The following is a 15965-nucleotide window of genomic DNA, read 5'->3' on the forward strand; positions in this document are numbered from 1 at the left end:
ATATTTCCTGCTTTGACCAGTGACTGTGTCTAGCTCCCACTCAAGTCAAATTTTGATGCAGAAGTTTCTTACCTCTGTCCAGTATTGTTGTTTTGTTTCTGAATCCATATGAGCAAAGCCTCCCAAAACTAGAGCCTTCATTAGTGTTCTCTGCACAGGACTAGACAAGAAGTGAAGAGGTGGGCTTCGTCTTGCAAACTGCTTGGCCAAATTCCACCAATTTTCACACTGAATTACTAAGTTTGCCCTAAAAATATATATGGTTTTCAGTTCAGTATTTTATTTCCATTTGGTTTAATCAATAAACTCTGTATCAATAAAAGACTAATTCATTCTAATCATTCACTTACTACATTCTTCCTCCCCCACAGACTGTCTGAGCTGCAAAATATTAATGTATACTTGCAGATACAGTATATTGCCATTAATCATGCTTTATACAGTAAAATAACAGACATACTTTATATATGCCAACATGCCTGGATTCTCAATGGTATGAATCTAATCCAGCATACATTAACCTAGACCTAAAATCACTCATTTTGCTTGGATCAAATTTTCATTTTTTAAAAACTTCTTTACCTGAAATAGGATAATTCACCCTATATAAAATACAAAAACACAGTATATTGTTCTTCCCTTTATGATGGGCTATATATGGGCAGGGGCAATAATTAAGTACTTACAAAATAATCTCATTCCACTTCAAGATGTGTGCTGGGTCAGCCTTGATCACTTAAGGTGGCATAATTTGGGAAGCAGTGTCAAGGTAGCCATCAGGTTGTCTAAAAAGAGACCCATCACTGCTGATCATCCACACATACTTAAGGCCTGCTGGCTCCTGCCCCCTCCAAACTGCATGAGACCCCCAACAGGCCTTGAGCAGACGCTCAACTGGGCCCCACTCTGGCAACGGTGAGTTTTTAAACAAACTAACTACCATCCTAGAGTGGGAAGGGAAGGAAAGCTGCTCTATACCTTAGGGCTGGGGTAGGACAGGAAGCAGAGAGATGCTGGACACTTTGTTGGGAGCGGGAGGTAGGGAAGGTGAGATGCCAGTCTATGGATGGTGGGGGAGGCCTGAATCACCCCCTTGGTGGTTCACCTAAAGCATCAGATATCCTTGAGTAGAAAATGACACGGGCCTAAAAAATTGTCCTCATCCCGTCCCCATGGTTTCTGTCTTCGGCCCCACCCCATCCAGTCCCCGAAGGCCCTGTCTCCGTCCCATCCCCGTGGCCTCATCTGCAGAAGCCTCGAACACTTATGATTTTATTTTTAAATCTTTTTACTAAAGTATAAAAAGGAACAATAAGCTGTGCAACTGTTGTGTATAAATTACAAATAGAAAACAATAACAACAATTAACAGCTATAATAACCCTCCCACCACCACCACCTTCCAACCCCAAAAATAGCTGACTTCTACTACCCCAAGGAATCCAAATCCACCCTGTTAAATTGTCCAGGGGTACAAAATACAACCCGGTCTGTATACCCTAGAGGGGAGAAATATGCCCTATGAAGCACTGCTATGATTTTTTAATCTGTGGTTGAATAAGAAGTCATCAACAATCTCAGGATTCAGTCTAGCTCTCCTGTCTTCCACAGTCCCTCCTGCAATAGAAGATGTCTTCTTAGAAGATGTGGTGGTAGCAGGATGTACAGGATCCCCCATGCAAATTTTGCTAGCTGTGGCCAGCATGTTTGCTTGTTTTTCCAAAAAATAAAAATACTGTTGTCTACATCAAACATAAATTACAGTCCAGTTCATTATCTGATTTCAAAGTACAAAACCCACTTCTCCTCTTCCTCCACTCTCTATCTCAGTTGATAACACCCTCATACTCCCCGTCTCATCCGCCCGCAACCTCGGAGTCATCTTCGACTCCTCCCTCGCCTTCTCTGCGCATATCCAGCATTCAGCCAAGACCTGTCGCTTCTTCCTCTTTAACATCAGCAAAATTCGCCCTTTCCTCTCTGAGCACACCACCCGAACTCTCATCCACGCTCTCATTACCTCTCGCCTTGACTACTGCAACCTACTCCTCACTGGCCTCCCACTTAACCATCTATCCCCCCTTCAATCCATTCAGAACTCTGCTGCATGTCTTATATTCCGCCTGAACCGATATACTCATATCACCCCTCTTCTCAGGTCACTTCACTGGCTTCCAATCAGATACCGCATAGAGTTCAAGCTTTTCCTTCTTACCTATAAATGCACTCAGACTGCAGCCCCTCATTACCTCTCTACCCTCATCTCCCCTTACGTTCCCGCCCGAAACCTCCGCTCACAGGACAAATCCTTCCTCTCAGTACCCTTCTCATCACTGCCAACTCCAGGCTCCACACATTCTGCTTCGCCTCACCCTATGCTTGGAATAAACTTCCTGAGCCCTTACGCCAAGCCCCCTCCCTACCAATCTTCAAATCTTTGCTCAAAGCCCACCTCTTCAATGTTGCTTTCGGCAACTAACCTTTATACTTTTCAGAAAATCTAGACTGCCTTAATTTGACTGCCCCTACTTGACTGACTGTACATTTGTCCTTTAGATTGTAAGCTCTTTGAGCAGGGACTGTCCTTCTATGTTAAATTGTACAGCGCTGTGTAACCCTAGTAGCACTTTAGAAATGTTAAATAGTAGTAGTAGTAGTAAAATGACATGGGGATCCTTTGTCCCCGTCCTCACGGGCTCTTTCCCCATCCCTGCCCCTTCTCTGTGGGATCTGTCCCCATCCTACCCCTGCTCCGTCCCCATCCCCGCAGTTACTACGGGTCGCCGTCCCCTTCTCTACCCTTGACCCAACCCTGGATGTTGTGATACTACAAGTCCACTATATGCAAGGGTATTCATTTTTAGCAATAGTCTGAAGATAATCTGCAGAAAGGCATTTTGACATGTTACAGCCAAAATTATGAAATTTTGCCAGAGCTCTACAGTAGTATATCTATAGTATACAATAAGCCATGGTTATCACATTTAATGAGTAAGAAATCATTGTACACAGAAACAATAGTTTTCTTTAGATATAATTAATTTAGACCTCAAATTTTATCTCATTTCAGACAATACTATACAGTGCAAAACTGCTTAATCCACTGGCACAAAAATATGGAATTAAAGTTTTAAAAATATAAAAGCACACTAACATACCACTGCACTTCTACTCATAAGTGTAGCTGCTTCACGATTTCTACCTATCAACAAAGACGTAAACTGAGAAATACAGAGCAATAGAAGCCTAATACTTACCTTTCTCTCCTCTCAACCAGCGTTACTAACAATTGTACAGTGTCAGTTGCCAGGTCCTGCTCTGAGCTCCATACGGAGAGGTTGCTGACGACTTTTTCTAAAAGGTAACCTATAATCCATTGGGAGCCTTCAGTATCGGCACCAAAAGCTGTGTTAAACGGCAGGCTTATCTTGAAGAGGAAAACATTGAATATACATGTTAACATCTAAAGCTCCATAAATGAACAGAAATATACATATTGCGTCACAAAGAAAAAACAGCTACTGAATCTTTTAACTCACTTTTACCTCTAAAGAGTTAATTTAGATCATATAAATTAAGCAGATTGCTATTCATCAACCCAGATGAAATTTATTTTTGCAACTGTATGCCATGCATTTCATGTACCAAAACAGAAATAGGTCTTGAACAAATCAACCTATGGTAGTGATGACAGATGTCTGCCATAAACAGAGTTCACACCAACAAATATATTACTAGGATCAATCATTTTCCTAAAACTCTCTTCCTTTCTCCTGGTAGAGATTATTAGCTATCATCCTCCTGCTTGTGTATAACTATTTCCTGAATACTCTTCTTTCTCCATTACTCAACCATAATGGTCTCTTCATTTTCTTCCCCTTGCTAAAATACCAGAAACAAAAACATAGCTCAATGAAACAGAAGTATGACAAGATTTGGAATTTCTCATTTCTTACATAAAAAATTAGTTACGTGAAATAAGCTATTTTAAGCATTCTTCCAACACTAACCAGAATATAAAACAATCAGGGCTGCATTCTGATTAAAAATTGTAATTGCACAATTAAAAGGTTTTCTTATTTACTTATTTCCCACTGCAGCTCCTTGTGACTGTGGGCAAATAACTAGCCTTCCATTGCCCCAAGTACAAAATAAGTACAAAATATGTAAACCGATTTGATTTTAACCACAGAAAAGCAGTATATGAAATCCTATCCCCCTTACCTTCCCCTAAAGGACTGAATCTCCCTCCTTCCCACCCCCAGATCCAACATATCTCCCTTTCTCAACCTTCACTCCCTCTCCTCTTCCCTCAGGTCCATTATCTCTTCCTTTCCTGGGGTCCATTATCTCTCGCTCTCTTTCTTTCCTCCCTCCTACTGCTCAGCACCTCTCCCTCCCTCCCTCCCATCCACCCCCGTGAACAGCAACACAAACTTGGTTATGAGCAGCATCAAGCTCTTCTTGAGCTCACTGCCTCTGTCATAGCTTTCATCGGTGACCCTTCCAGTTCTGCTTGCAGGTTTGCAGTTCTGCTGCCTGTGGCCTACTCCGAAGCTTCTCCTCTGGCCCATCCCACCTCCTCTGGCATTATTTCCTGTTTCTGCCTAGGCGGGACAGGTCACAGGGAAAGCTTTGGACCAGGCAGATGTGCAACACTGCTACTGGTGGTGATCAACAAAAGACCACCTTTAAAGTAGACTGGCATGGGGGTGGGGGAGGGGGTGTGATGTTGAATCGCAGCTGGTGAGAGAGATGTCAGATTGCACCGAGGACAGGGCTTGGGAGTGGAAAAGAGCAGAAGAGATGTCTGGAGGAGACAGACACTGCAGTGTGATCAGTTTTTTTTTAATCATAATTTTTTAAAATCACAATTAGTGATTTAATGCATTAATCACAGGGTTAACTGCAATTAAAGTGCAGCTCTAACTAAAATCACATTAGTATCCACCACCTGCAACCATTTCATGCATAGATGTAAATATCTTCTTGCTTGCTGAGATACAAACTGGTCCTGCTTAAAGTCTCCAAATTAATTTCATCTTGCCCATCTGATCTGCCTAAACACAAGGATTCCACTTAGCATATAATGAATATAACATTCCTCCCCTTACTCATGGTGTGCAGCACTGTTCTTTACTTCAGTCTCTTGGATCAGCCGAAGCTGGCACAAAGGATCGCAATCGACCGGTGCAGGGCCTTTAGCATCCGCACATGCTCAAGGCCTTCTGGCTCTCACTCCCAACAGGAAATTTTAAAAAACAGGAGATGACAGGCCTTGAGCAAGTACATATGCCCAAGGCCATGACCAACCTGACTGCATTCCTTTCTGTGTTAGCGTCCACCGACTTGGGAGAAGGAGGTAAGAGGAAGAATGCTAGACATCCCAGGGGAAGGCAAGGTTTTCCAGACCCTACAAAGACCGGGGGGGGGGGGGGGGGGGGGGGGGGGGGGGTGCTGGAATATAAACCCTCGTTTATAGTTAACATTTTTCTTCTAAATAGGAAGCAAAAATGTTCTCAGTTTATGGGTTTATATTAGAGTATATACTGTAAACGAAATGGAAAATGAAATTTTAATTATTTCGTAGAAGCTATAAGACATTAAAAAAAAAAAAAAAAAGATCATATGTGCTCAATTCCAGTGTTATTTTAGAAAAGAATCTGCCAACGCAGAGCCTTTTCTAATACTCTTGCAGGATAACGTATGTATTTGCTGGCTTGTGCAGCAGGAGAAGTCATTTTACAAATATACACAACACGAAAAAAAATAACAGCACAGACCTGGAGGCAGCACTTTTGCAACTTCCATGTGTTAGTGGCGCAACTTCCATGTGTAGCTGTTCTGTTTTACAAACTTACATGTAAAAGTGCCACCAATTATTCATTTATTAGGATTTATTTACCGCCACTCAAGGCGATGTACAATTAAAGTAGTGAGGCCACAATTTTTTCATTCTGGAACCAGAAAAATTATATGGGATTAAGGAGGATGATTTTCTTAATCCCTTGTGTAAAGCCCTGACCAACATGAACTGTCTTAAAACATATGCATGCCTTTGATCGGATATAAAACCTGGCTTTAAAATGTTTTCTCCTTACATGAGAACCCTTTGTAAAATGGCCAATACATTGTAGATTTTAGTCCCTCCCAAACCAATTGGATTATTTAACCTGATATGGCGATGCCATAACAGGTCTTTGTAAGCCACATTGAGCCTGCAAATAGGTGGGAAAATGTGGGATACAAGTGCAATAAATAATAATAATTTTCCCTTGAAATCACTGCATGGTGTGGCTCTTAACATGTAAACAGTGGCTTTCTGAAATCATTTACACACATATAATGTAAACGTATATTTACACACAGATGTTTCTAAAATAGCCTAAATCATCCAAATAGGAATTGAAAAGACTTAAAATAGAAACAGGTCATTTGATATTCTGCTTGTCGCGATTAAATATATTGTTTCTACTATTATGTATTCTCATGTTATTATGAGTAACCTGTACATTTTTACATTTTTTCTATGTTTTGGCACATACTGTGATAGTGTCTACATATACCTTTTTGTGGCAGCAACTTTTGAAGTGGCTGTCTTCTTCTAGTATATTTTTACATACTATATTTGATCTTAGTGATGTGTAAGTTGGGTCACGGAATTTTGTAGTAAATACGTTACTTCACAAGCGCATTACATTACTGATGATGTCACTGTCTTCATTTTTTTTTTAACTTGCGTACTGTGGCGCAAGCGCCATTGATTTGGGCACTTCACTAGGCGACACCATGTTTGATACTCAGCAAAGCGCTTGGTTACAATCTATTATGAGCGTGACCACTAAGTTTGATCACTGTTTAAGTTGTGCAGGAGTAGCAAGACCATGTTTGGTCGTTCATCAGGTGACATTTAGTGGGAAATACAGTGCAATGTTAAACAAGCGTGTGATTACTTATAATATGTATGGTTAAGAATAGTAACGTTCTTTATGATACATCAAAGCCACACTAGCGATTCCCGCGCAGCAAAGGAGAGAAATCCCATAGGAACTGAATGGGCTTCCTCTCATTTGCCGTACCGAGAATCGGTAGTGCGGCTTTGTAAAACAGGCCCTGTGTTTGTTTTTCTGGGTTGAGCCCAGGAGCAAAAGGGGAAACTCAAAGCGTGACAGTAAAGGTTTTTGTGAAGTTATATGTAAAATCTTTCATTTGCTTTAGCTTACTCATCCAGCTGCTGGACTTCACTAGGTTCGCACCATTTATGACGTCATATTCCTTTTTATAATGTTAACAGTAGCTTATAAGTGGTGACCCAAATAATTCTATGGTAGTCAGGTTAGACCATATCAAATTCTGGAATGTTGATCGTCTTGTTGTACGTTAGAGTTCATTTCAGCAGTGCAGACAGCAATGCCTTGCTATATTTGTCACGGTAGTTTGTTTGAAGGATCGCTATGGTTCAATACATGTAGCCTAGGTCTCTCAAATCAGGAACGTAAAATATTCCAATATGTTATTTTAGTTTATTATTGCCATTATGATTAAAGATCATGCTTGTGATAAATGATTTTGTTTGATGCATTTGGGTATTGTATTATGCTTGGCATTTAAATTTTTGTTTTCTTTTCTAAGCAGGCTCTTGTTTCTTGCTTTCAGTTGAGAAGCTGGGCAAGTTTATATAGGATTAATGTTATATGTTAAGTTTTTTTCAATATGACTATAGTCATTTTTATTGTCTTATTTCAGATATTTCATATAAGCACTCAAGATTTGTTGCTGTCACACATCTGTTTCACATTTTTCCTATTCTTTTATTCAACACCATGTGCACAGCATTTTATATTCACTGAAATTGTTTGTGTTAAGCACTTTTTATCAAAACTGTTTGATGTTTTTTAAAATACTGATGGGTTTTCTTATGCATGGAAACATCACATCATAGATTATGTCAAATGTATAACCTCCTTCACATTTTTTCATGACATGCATGAAATATTCCACTATAGATCATACTGTTATGTTCATCTGTCCTTTATTGGTTCCTGTTTTCATTGGCACATGCTTTTATGCTTATTATAATATCCATTTCCTGGATTCAATAGTTGACTTATTAGTTATATTTAATGTTTTTAATTTGTTTTTATCATTCATTATTTTCTTGTCATTTTTTATATAGACCCCTGATGCAGGTGTTGTGTGCTGAAACATGTCCTGTGTTGGGTTCATTGATGTGTAAGTCTGATCTACGTTGTGAATTAAAAAGTTACATTTTTGAAGGCTCTTGGTGCTTTTGCACTTTGGATTGTGTTTTGTACTTTGAACTCTGTGTTGTTTTGTTGGGAGGAGAACATTTTATGTAGGCGATACTCAGATTTATGTTAAAAAGACTCTGATACATCCAAGACATAAGGAAGAGATGTAATTCAAGAATTTGGATGTGTCTTGAGCTAGATGGTAAATTTCTCTAAAGGCAGAGGTAATCACGTATTACAGAAGCAGCTTTGCACTTTCAACTTCATATAACATGAAACGGACCTTCTCTCACCACAGAAAATGGCTGCTGGAAAGGAAACTGAAGGAGCATACTGACAAAAAAAAAATCATGATGCAGCAAAAGAAACTAAAATGGAGGTTGTTCCCCTTGCACTGGAAGATGACCAAGTGAAAGATTCCAATGTGGTATATATCATTCAGTGTAAAAAATGTAACGAAGGATGCTATATTGGAGAAACAGGCCAGATGCTTAAGACAAGATTCAATTTACATAGACATCACATGAACAATACTGGTGCCAGTAGGGCTCCCACCCCTGTTGGTCAGAATTTTACAGGACCAGGACACTGTACCAGTGACTTCACAGTGAGAATCCTCAAAGGTAACTTTAAAACCATACAAGAACGTAAGACCTTTGAAGTCAGAATGATTGAATATTTTAACACCCAACAGAAAGGACTTAACAAGGATCTGGGGTTCCTAGCCCATTATAAACCATAAAGCTGTATTTCTCTGTTGATCACCCCATCCCTCACCTATCCACACCCATCCTGTTAGAATATCAATGATATGCTTTGATGTCCCCATGCATACCTCCTACCCACCCCATCCTCCCACCCTGTCAAACTGTCATAGTAATGCTTGAATGTTTTCACTTATATATACTGTCAGCTAGCACATTTGCTTATTTCCGATCTGACGAAGAAGGGCAACCTTCGAAAGCTAATCAAGAAATGTATTAAGTTATGTCCAATAAAAAAAGGTATCTTATTTTCTTTTCCATGTTTTATTTTGTTCGATTTCTATTGACAACCAGAGAGAAAAACCACACACAGGGATCAAAGACTTGGACAACAGAGTGCAACTGTTATCACTGGACACTGCCATGGCAATATGAACACACATTCCCTCTACTAGCCTGGTGTTTAACAGGTAGAAAAACAAAGAAGCCAGGGTTCAAAACCTACTAATGTTCCTTGTGACCTTGGGCTAGTCGCTTCATCTTTTATTCTTTCAAATTGTAAGCCCTCTGGGGACAGGGAGTACCTTCTGTACCTGAATGTAATTCACCTGGAGCTATCTATGCAAAAGTATTAACTAAACCCAAATAAAGTGAGAACTGTAACTCTTCCTATATAATAATAATTTGCACCATGAACGTTCCATGAAGCTGCCTGGGTCCGTGCCTCCATTCTGATTGGCTGTGCCTGGGATTGAAGCCTCGGATGACATCATTCAGAGAGCCCAAGCAACAGCAGTGCAGGCCGAGGCAGCTTCATCGAACACGGAAAATAACAGCAAACAAAAAGAAAGGGCAAAAATCACAGGAAGACTCCCTGGCTCACGAGCCGCCTCGAACCCTTCACGCGCCAATGGCCGTCGCCACTGCTACTGCCCCGCACTTCATATGGCGTCCAGCCCAGGGTCCCCAGCTCGGCACCCACGTCTCCCTCTAGGCAGCGCGATACAGCACGCCATTGCCAGCCCGCCCACCCAGGAGCGCAAGACACACTGCAGCCCGCCCCGAAAAAAACCCCAACCCAAATAAACCACCAGATCGCCCGCCCAACCGCTGCAAGTCAAAAGCGGCAGCTGGCACAAAAACCAAAGCTGTCAAACCGCCCAGCACTGCGAGTCCACCTGCAGCATGCCCCGCGAAACAACAAGAAACAGCCAGCCAGCCTGCTGCCACTAAAAAACGGCAACCACACAAAAAAGATTCACAACTGCAAACCAGGTAACAGGAAACGCGATCTTCAGTCCCACAAAAAATTCAACCAACCCATCACTCCAACCTCCCCCACCACCACTGTCATTCTGACCCTGGAACTCGGAGGGAGGGGGGACAACCCTCGACCTCAGAGGGAGGGGGGGCCCATGGCACACACTCTCATTCTCACACACACTCTCTCACACACACTCGCACCCAGTCTCACTCTCTCTGACACACACACACTCGCACATTCACTCTCTCTCTCTCATACAGTCACAGGGGGGTCCAGAGACGAGAGATGGGGTGGGAGCACACACTCACTCTCCGTCTCTCACACACACACACTCTCTCTCACACACACACACTCTCTCTCTCTCTCACACACACACTCCGAGGAAAACCTTGCTAGTGCCCGTTTCATTTGTGTCAGAAATGGGCCATTTTTACTAGTATCCAATATTCTAATAGTTCACTTTTTATAAAAGCATCCAAACAGTTTAATTGCCTATTAGTTTGCTATTGTACATATGCCTGATAAGAAATTCTACTGCATATTTTTCAATAACAAAGTCTAAAATTTCTATATCAATTGGTAACAGCAAAAGACGGTTATCAATTCTAGGAATCAAATCTGAGTATCAGCATTTTCAAGCAGCTGCTAGACAATTTTATAGCCAGATAAAGAGATCTGGATTCTGACCTGGTCGTAGAGTTTCTCATCAACCAGGAGGTATGTCTTCGCCCACCGCTTTAGAAACCACACAATATCTTTTCCCATCTGTGGGCTCAGAAGATGAGTTAGATCTGCCCTCGTTGCTCGAGATTCAACCTCAGAAGCTCTCAAAACAGCAGATAATAGTCTGTGAAAGTAACACTTTAGTCAGCTAAGGAATGTGGTTTTGAATTCTGTTTTTTGGTTCAAGTACTGTGAGGATATATTAAAACCAGCTGCATTGATCAAGTATCAAACGCAAAAGCCTGGGAAAAGTGCAAAAAGGTGTTAGCTCCAGAAATAAGCGGAAATCTGTCTCTTGCTATGCCATCTGAATCTATGAATGTGTTAGTGGATTGTTATAATCTACAGCACCCCCCTCCCCCCCCCCCAAAAAAAACTGTGATTAGGGTTGCACAAAAATCTGATTCCAGCTTAGAACAGCATTCGAGAAACTATAAACCTTATTCTTATAGTATCCAAGTGTATAATGTGCCCAATAAAAAAATGATCATATAGGAATGTTTTGTTTTGGAACAAACTACACAGTAAAATTATTCCCAGGCAAGGCATAAAATTCACACTGCCTCAAAAAAAAAAAAAAGGATTTTTATTATGACACTTGGTACTGATCACATTTCTATGAGCTCCTACTAGTGGTCAGGCATTTTATACTGAGAAGTCTTGCTGGCAATAAAACTGAGTCAATACTAGGCTCATCTGAAACTGCTCAGAAAAAACAAAAAATCTACCCAGATCACAGATTACTACAACAAAGACGGAAAACCTGCAGAACTGGCAGGTATAAAAGCTCCTTCCTGATGTCTCTGCTATCTTTCTGGCCTTGGCAAAAAAACAAAAGGATAAGGGCTGCAAAAGGGAGAATACAAAACAAAACAAAAAAGTTTTTTTTTTTTTATATTGAGAAGATAGTACTTTCTATTGAACCAATTGTTGCAATTATTCTACTTTTTCTATGAAGTCACTTACTGTAAACAAAATAATAAAAAGCTTAAGTCTGCAATCCACCAGGCACCTTTGCTTAATCAGAGATTCACTTGGTAATATAAAAACATGAATTTGGAATACTTTGATGCCCTATAATCCTGGGGTCGAAGTATTCAAGAATCTGAGGGAAATGGCAATGAGCAAAAATTGATACTGGAAAAAATTAGGTTGCTTTTTCAGGAAGCTGCATATCTGGAAGCTCACTCATACAAAAAAACCCTGGTAGAACCCAAGGTACTAGAAGGCCCCAATGTGGTTCTAACTGATCACACCTGTCATTCTACAAACTGCCCAACAGGGCTTTAGAGTTTTGATAAAATGAAGAAAACCACACTGTACAATCATTTTGAAAGACTGCAGATATCAAGCTAAAGAGCGGATTCCGAAGAGATAATAGGATGCAAGGAAAAAATTAGGTTGCTTTTTCAGGTAGCTGCATATCTGGAAGACCACTCATATAAAAAAAAAAAAAAACAAACCTGGTTGTACCCAAGGGACTAGAAGGCCACAATGTGGTTCTAACTGATCACACCTGTCATTCTACTCAAAGAGACCAATAGATCTTTGGAGTCTTGACAAAATGGAGAAAACCACACTGTACAATAATTTTGAAAGGCTGCAGATATCAAGATAAAGAGCGGATTTTGAGGAGATACTAGGATGTAAGGTCACTAAATTATGATTTTTCTAGATAAGCTGAAGATGCACAGTGTGTGTCATTTAGGGAGATTAACAAGAATCTATAAAATTGTGTTAGTAGTTGGACTGTGTGATTCTTGAATGAAGGGATGCTGATGTGACCTGCAGGGAAGGCAGTGGTGGTGGGGATTCTTGCAAAACTTAGCCAGAGGAGGGAGTCTCTGTGTTTTCTTCCTACAAAGCCAGTACTTAGTGGAAGATGGTCAAGCTGCCTACCAGCAGAGACAGTAGAGGCTATCTGTGTGGTGGATTTTAGATATGGGACACAGATGTGGAGAACAGATGGCAGAAAAGAGTTGAGAGGACAAGATATTATATATTTATTTATTGCATTTGTATCCCACATTTTCCCACAAATATATATATATATATATATACACATACATACATTGACTCACACTGAAAGAACCATGTTGGATTTTGTCCATTATTATTTATTAGGTTTCTACAGAATGAACTCATCTGAAATGGGTAAATGGCTAATATGGATTCCTTATCAAAAAGGCTGAATACAAAGAATGACATTCAGGTACCTGTTTAGACACAGTTTTAGAAACTTCAAGCTAAATTAAAAACAAAAAAAAAAGTCTATATAATCTGTATTTCTGCAGAACATTTCTAAAGTGTGTGTGTGTGTGTGGGGGGGGGGGGGGGGGGGGGGGGGTTATGGAAAAGGAAACCGTCCAGAATATTTAGACTGCTAGTCAAAGCAATTCATTGTCTACTTTTCCCCAAACTTCCTGGCTTATTATTGAGCAGTATACTAACATAAGTGGTTAATTGGTGAGAAAGTGAGCCACATCAAGAAAAATACTCTTGTTTGGTAAAGCCACTATGGCAGACCAAGTCTCAAACAATTTCTAATTATTCCTCTTTTAGTCAGGCACTCATCCACATTTGGCAGGTTGTCTCTGAAACGCATCTTAAACTTTCCTTCTCTTTACACACTGATTTGAGGAAATCCATCAAGGAAAATGGGTAAGAGATGCTTTACCTCAAATTATACAAAAATGGGTCTCAGATCATAAATTAAAAAAAAAAAAAAAAAAAATGGGTCTCAGATCAACATCCAACTATTGGTACTGCAACACAGTTATCTTTTTCCATAATCCAAAATATAGTAATGGATAAATGTAATAATAGATATTTGAAATTCTACAGATTCCTTGGTATTACTATTTGGACTCCCCTGATAAGGTTTTACCTTCAAGGAAGTAGGAAAAATTATTTGGAAAACACGTTAGCAGCAGATAGAAGAAATGCAGCTAGCTTCCAAAATACTCCTGGCAAGCCTTTCCTCTAACAATGGTTCAAAAATGTACGCTATGTGTATAGCTAGCCTCCAAAATACTCCTGGCAAGCCTTTCCTCTAACAATGGTTCAAAAATGTACGCTATGTGTATCGCTAGCCTCCAAAATACTCCTGGCAAGCCTTCCCTCTAACAATGGTTCAAAAATGTATGGTATGTGTACACAATGGAAACTATTACCTGTTTAGTCAGAGATAGCTACCATGAGGTCAATGTGATATGGAAACTTTATATTGACAAGGTAAATGAGTGATTTATCTTTGGTGGCTAGTGTGCTGTGCAGAGTTCAAATATATTTAAAGAGGTTCATCCACCTTTTCCTTGAATATTTTTTGTAGCTGAAAAAATACTAAATTTGAGAAAAACTGATTATGTTTATATCCGATTTCCCTATTTCAGAATCTATATTTACCATCTAAAACAATTACACATATATCTGGAAGTGTTCATTTGCGGCTAAAGACTGCTGTGTTTGTAGAAGACATCATGATTTAAGGAAGTTCTCTAAATACTACTACTACTAATCACTTCTATAGAGCTACAAGGCAGCGCTGTACACTATACATGAAAAGACAGTCCCTGCTCAAAGAGCTCACAATCTAAGTAGGACAGACAAACAGACAGACAGAACAACTAAGAGGTAAGGGAATTAAAGAGGTGGGGATAAAAGGGTACAGGGCAAGTAAGTAGTGGTTAGGAGTCAAAAGCAGCGTTAAAGAGGTGGGCTTTTAGCCTGGATTTGAAAACAGCCAAAGACAGGGCTAGACATACAGGCTCGGGAAGTCTATTCCAGGCGTGAGGTGCAGCGAGATAAAAGGAACGGAGTCTGGATACTGGAAGGTTTGAAATCCTTGCTGTTTGCCTCTCTCTTTTGAGCAAACACTGCAGATAAGGAACATAACCCTGTTATGTTGAACAGTTGCCCTGATGCAGCCTGTCAAAACATATTGGGTTTTGTGTGATCAATATGTTTCTAATACAGGTTTTTACCTTAGAGCTCTCATCATCTTATTTTTAGAGTGTATTCCTGGTTTTTGGTTTCATTTTTTGGTGCAACTTTGTTTTTTTCCCTAACAAAATACATATATGGCAATAAAAGAATTAAAATGTAAAATGTATCAAAGTTCTTTGGTCTGACTTTCCCAACGTTTTACGGTTCCATTTATGATTTTTCACTTCCAAGTATAATAGGGATGCAACGAAGCAACTAGCCACTCACCTGGAGCTAACTCTGCGGCCACTTAGAGGGTCTATCCCCAGCACAGCTCAGCTCCCCCTGCACCTGGGCATGTGCTCTACACTAGCACTCTCCTCCCACTGACTGGGTCCCAATCGCCTCTGGGCAAGTCTCCCACTCTCAAGGTATTCCCCGGTGATTTCTAGGACACTGAGGCCATACTCACATTGATCCCATAGTTCCTAGAAAGCACCCACAGACCCAAAAAACACAAACCACCAGGATTCTTAGTCAGTCCAGACAAGCAGAGGCAATAAACTAAAGAAGGTTTATTGTCATAAAAATATTGAACAGTGAACCCTATACACAGGTTGAAAAGAACAGGCAATAACACATAAATGAATATGGATCAAATATAAAACTACCTAAACATTTATCTACTACCTAAATAGTACCTGGGGAGTTCATGAACAAGATATAGCTGCTCGAACAAATCTGCAAACAAGCGGAGAACTCAAACGCCCCACGGGAGAATACAGGTATAGGAGAAAGTGAGATGTTTGACCACGGAACACCAAAAACTGGATAGATTGATCTTAAAAACACTTGTTTATTGGTGAAAAAGACTCGACACAAACGCTGTGTTTCGGCTGTTAGGCCTGCATCAAGAGTCTATAAAACACATATATACATGTATACATTAGTAAAAACGTATTAAATCTATATCACAAATAAAACAGAAAACTAAAATATAATATTAAACAATTTAAAAAATTATGATGAATAATAATACAGGCTAAAAAAGAAATTGAAACGATAATCAAAGAATATATATATATATCAATGATAGAAC

At 40.0% G+C, this 15965-nt stretch overlaps 1 protein-coding gene across 1 annotated transcript in view; it reads right to left on the reverse strand.

Annotated features, from left to right (window-relative positions):
* XPO4 (exportin 4) overlaps positions 1–15965 on the reverse strand; it is a 254758-nt gene that overhangs the window by 72957 nt on the left and 165836 nt on the right. Inside the window, 3 exon segments of the mRNA XM_030200298.1 lie at positions 73–247; positions 3257–3426; positions 10907–11066. Of these exon segments, the coding sequence (XP_030056158.1) occupies positions 73–247; positions 3257–3426; positions 10907–11066 (505 nt within the window).

This window comes from Microcaecilia unicolor, chromosome 4, assembly GCF_901765095.1.
Source record: "Microcaecilia unicolor chromosome 4, aMicUni1.1, whole genome shotgun sequence".
NCBI lineage: Eukaryota > Metazoa > Chordata > Amphibia > Gymnophiona > Siphonopidae > Microcaecilia > Microcaecilia unicolor.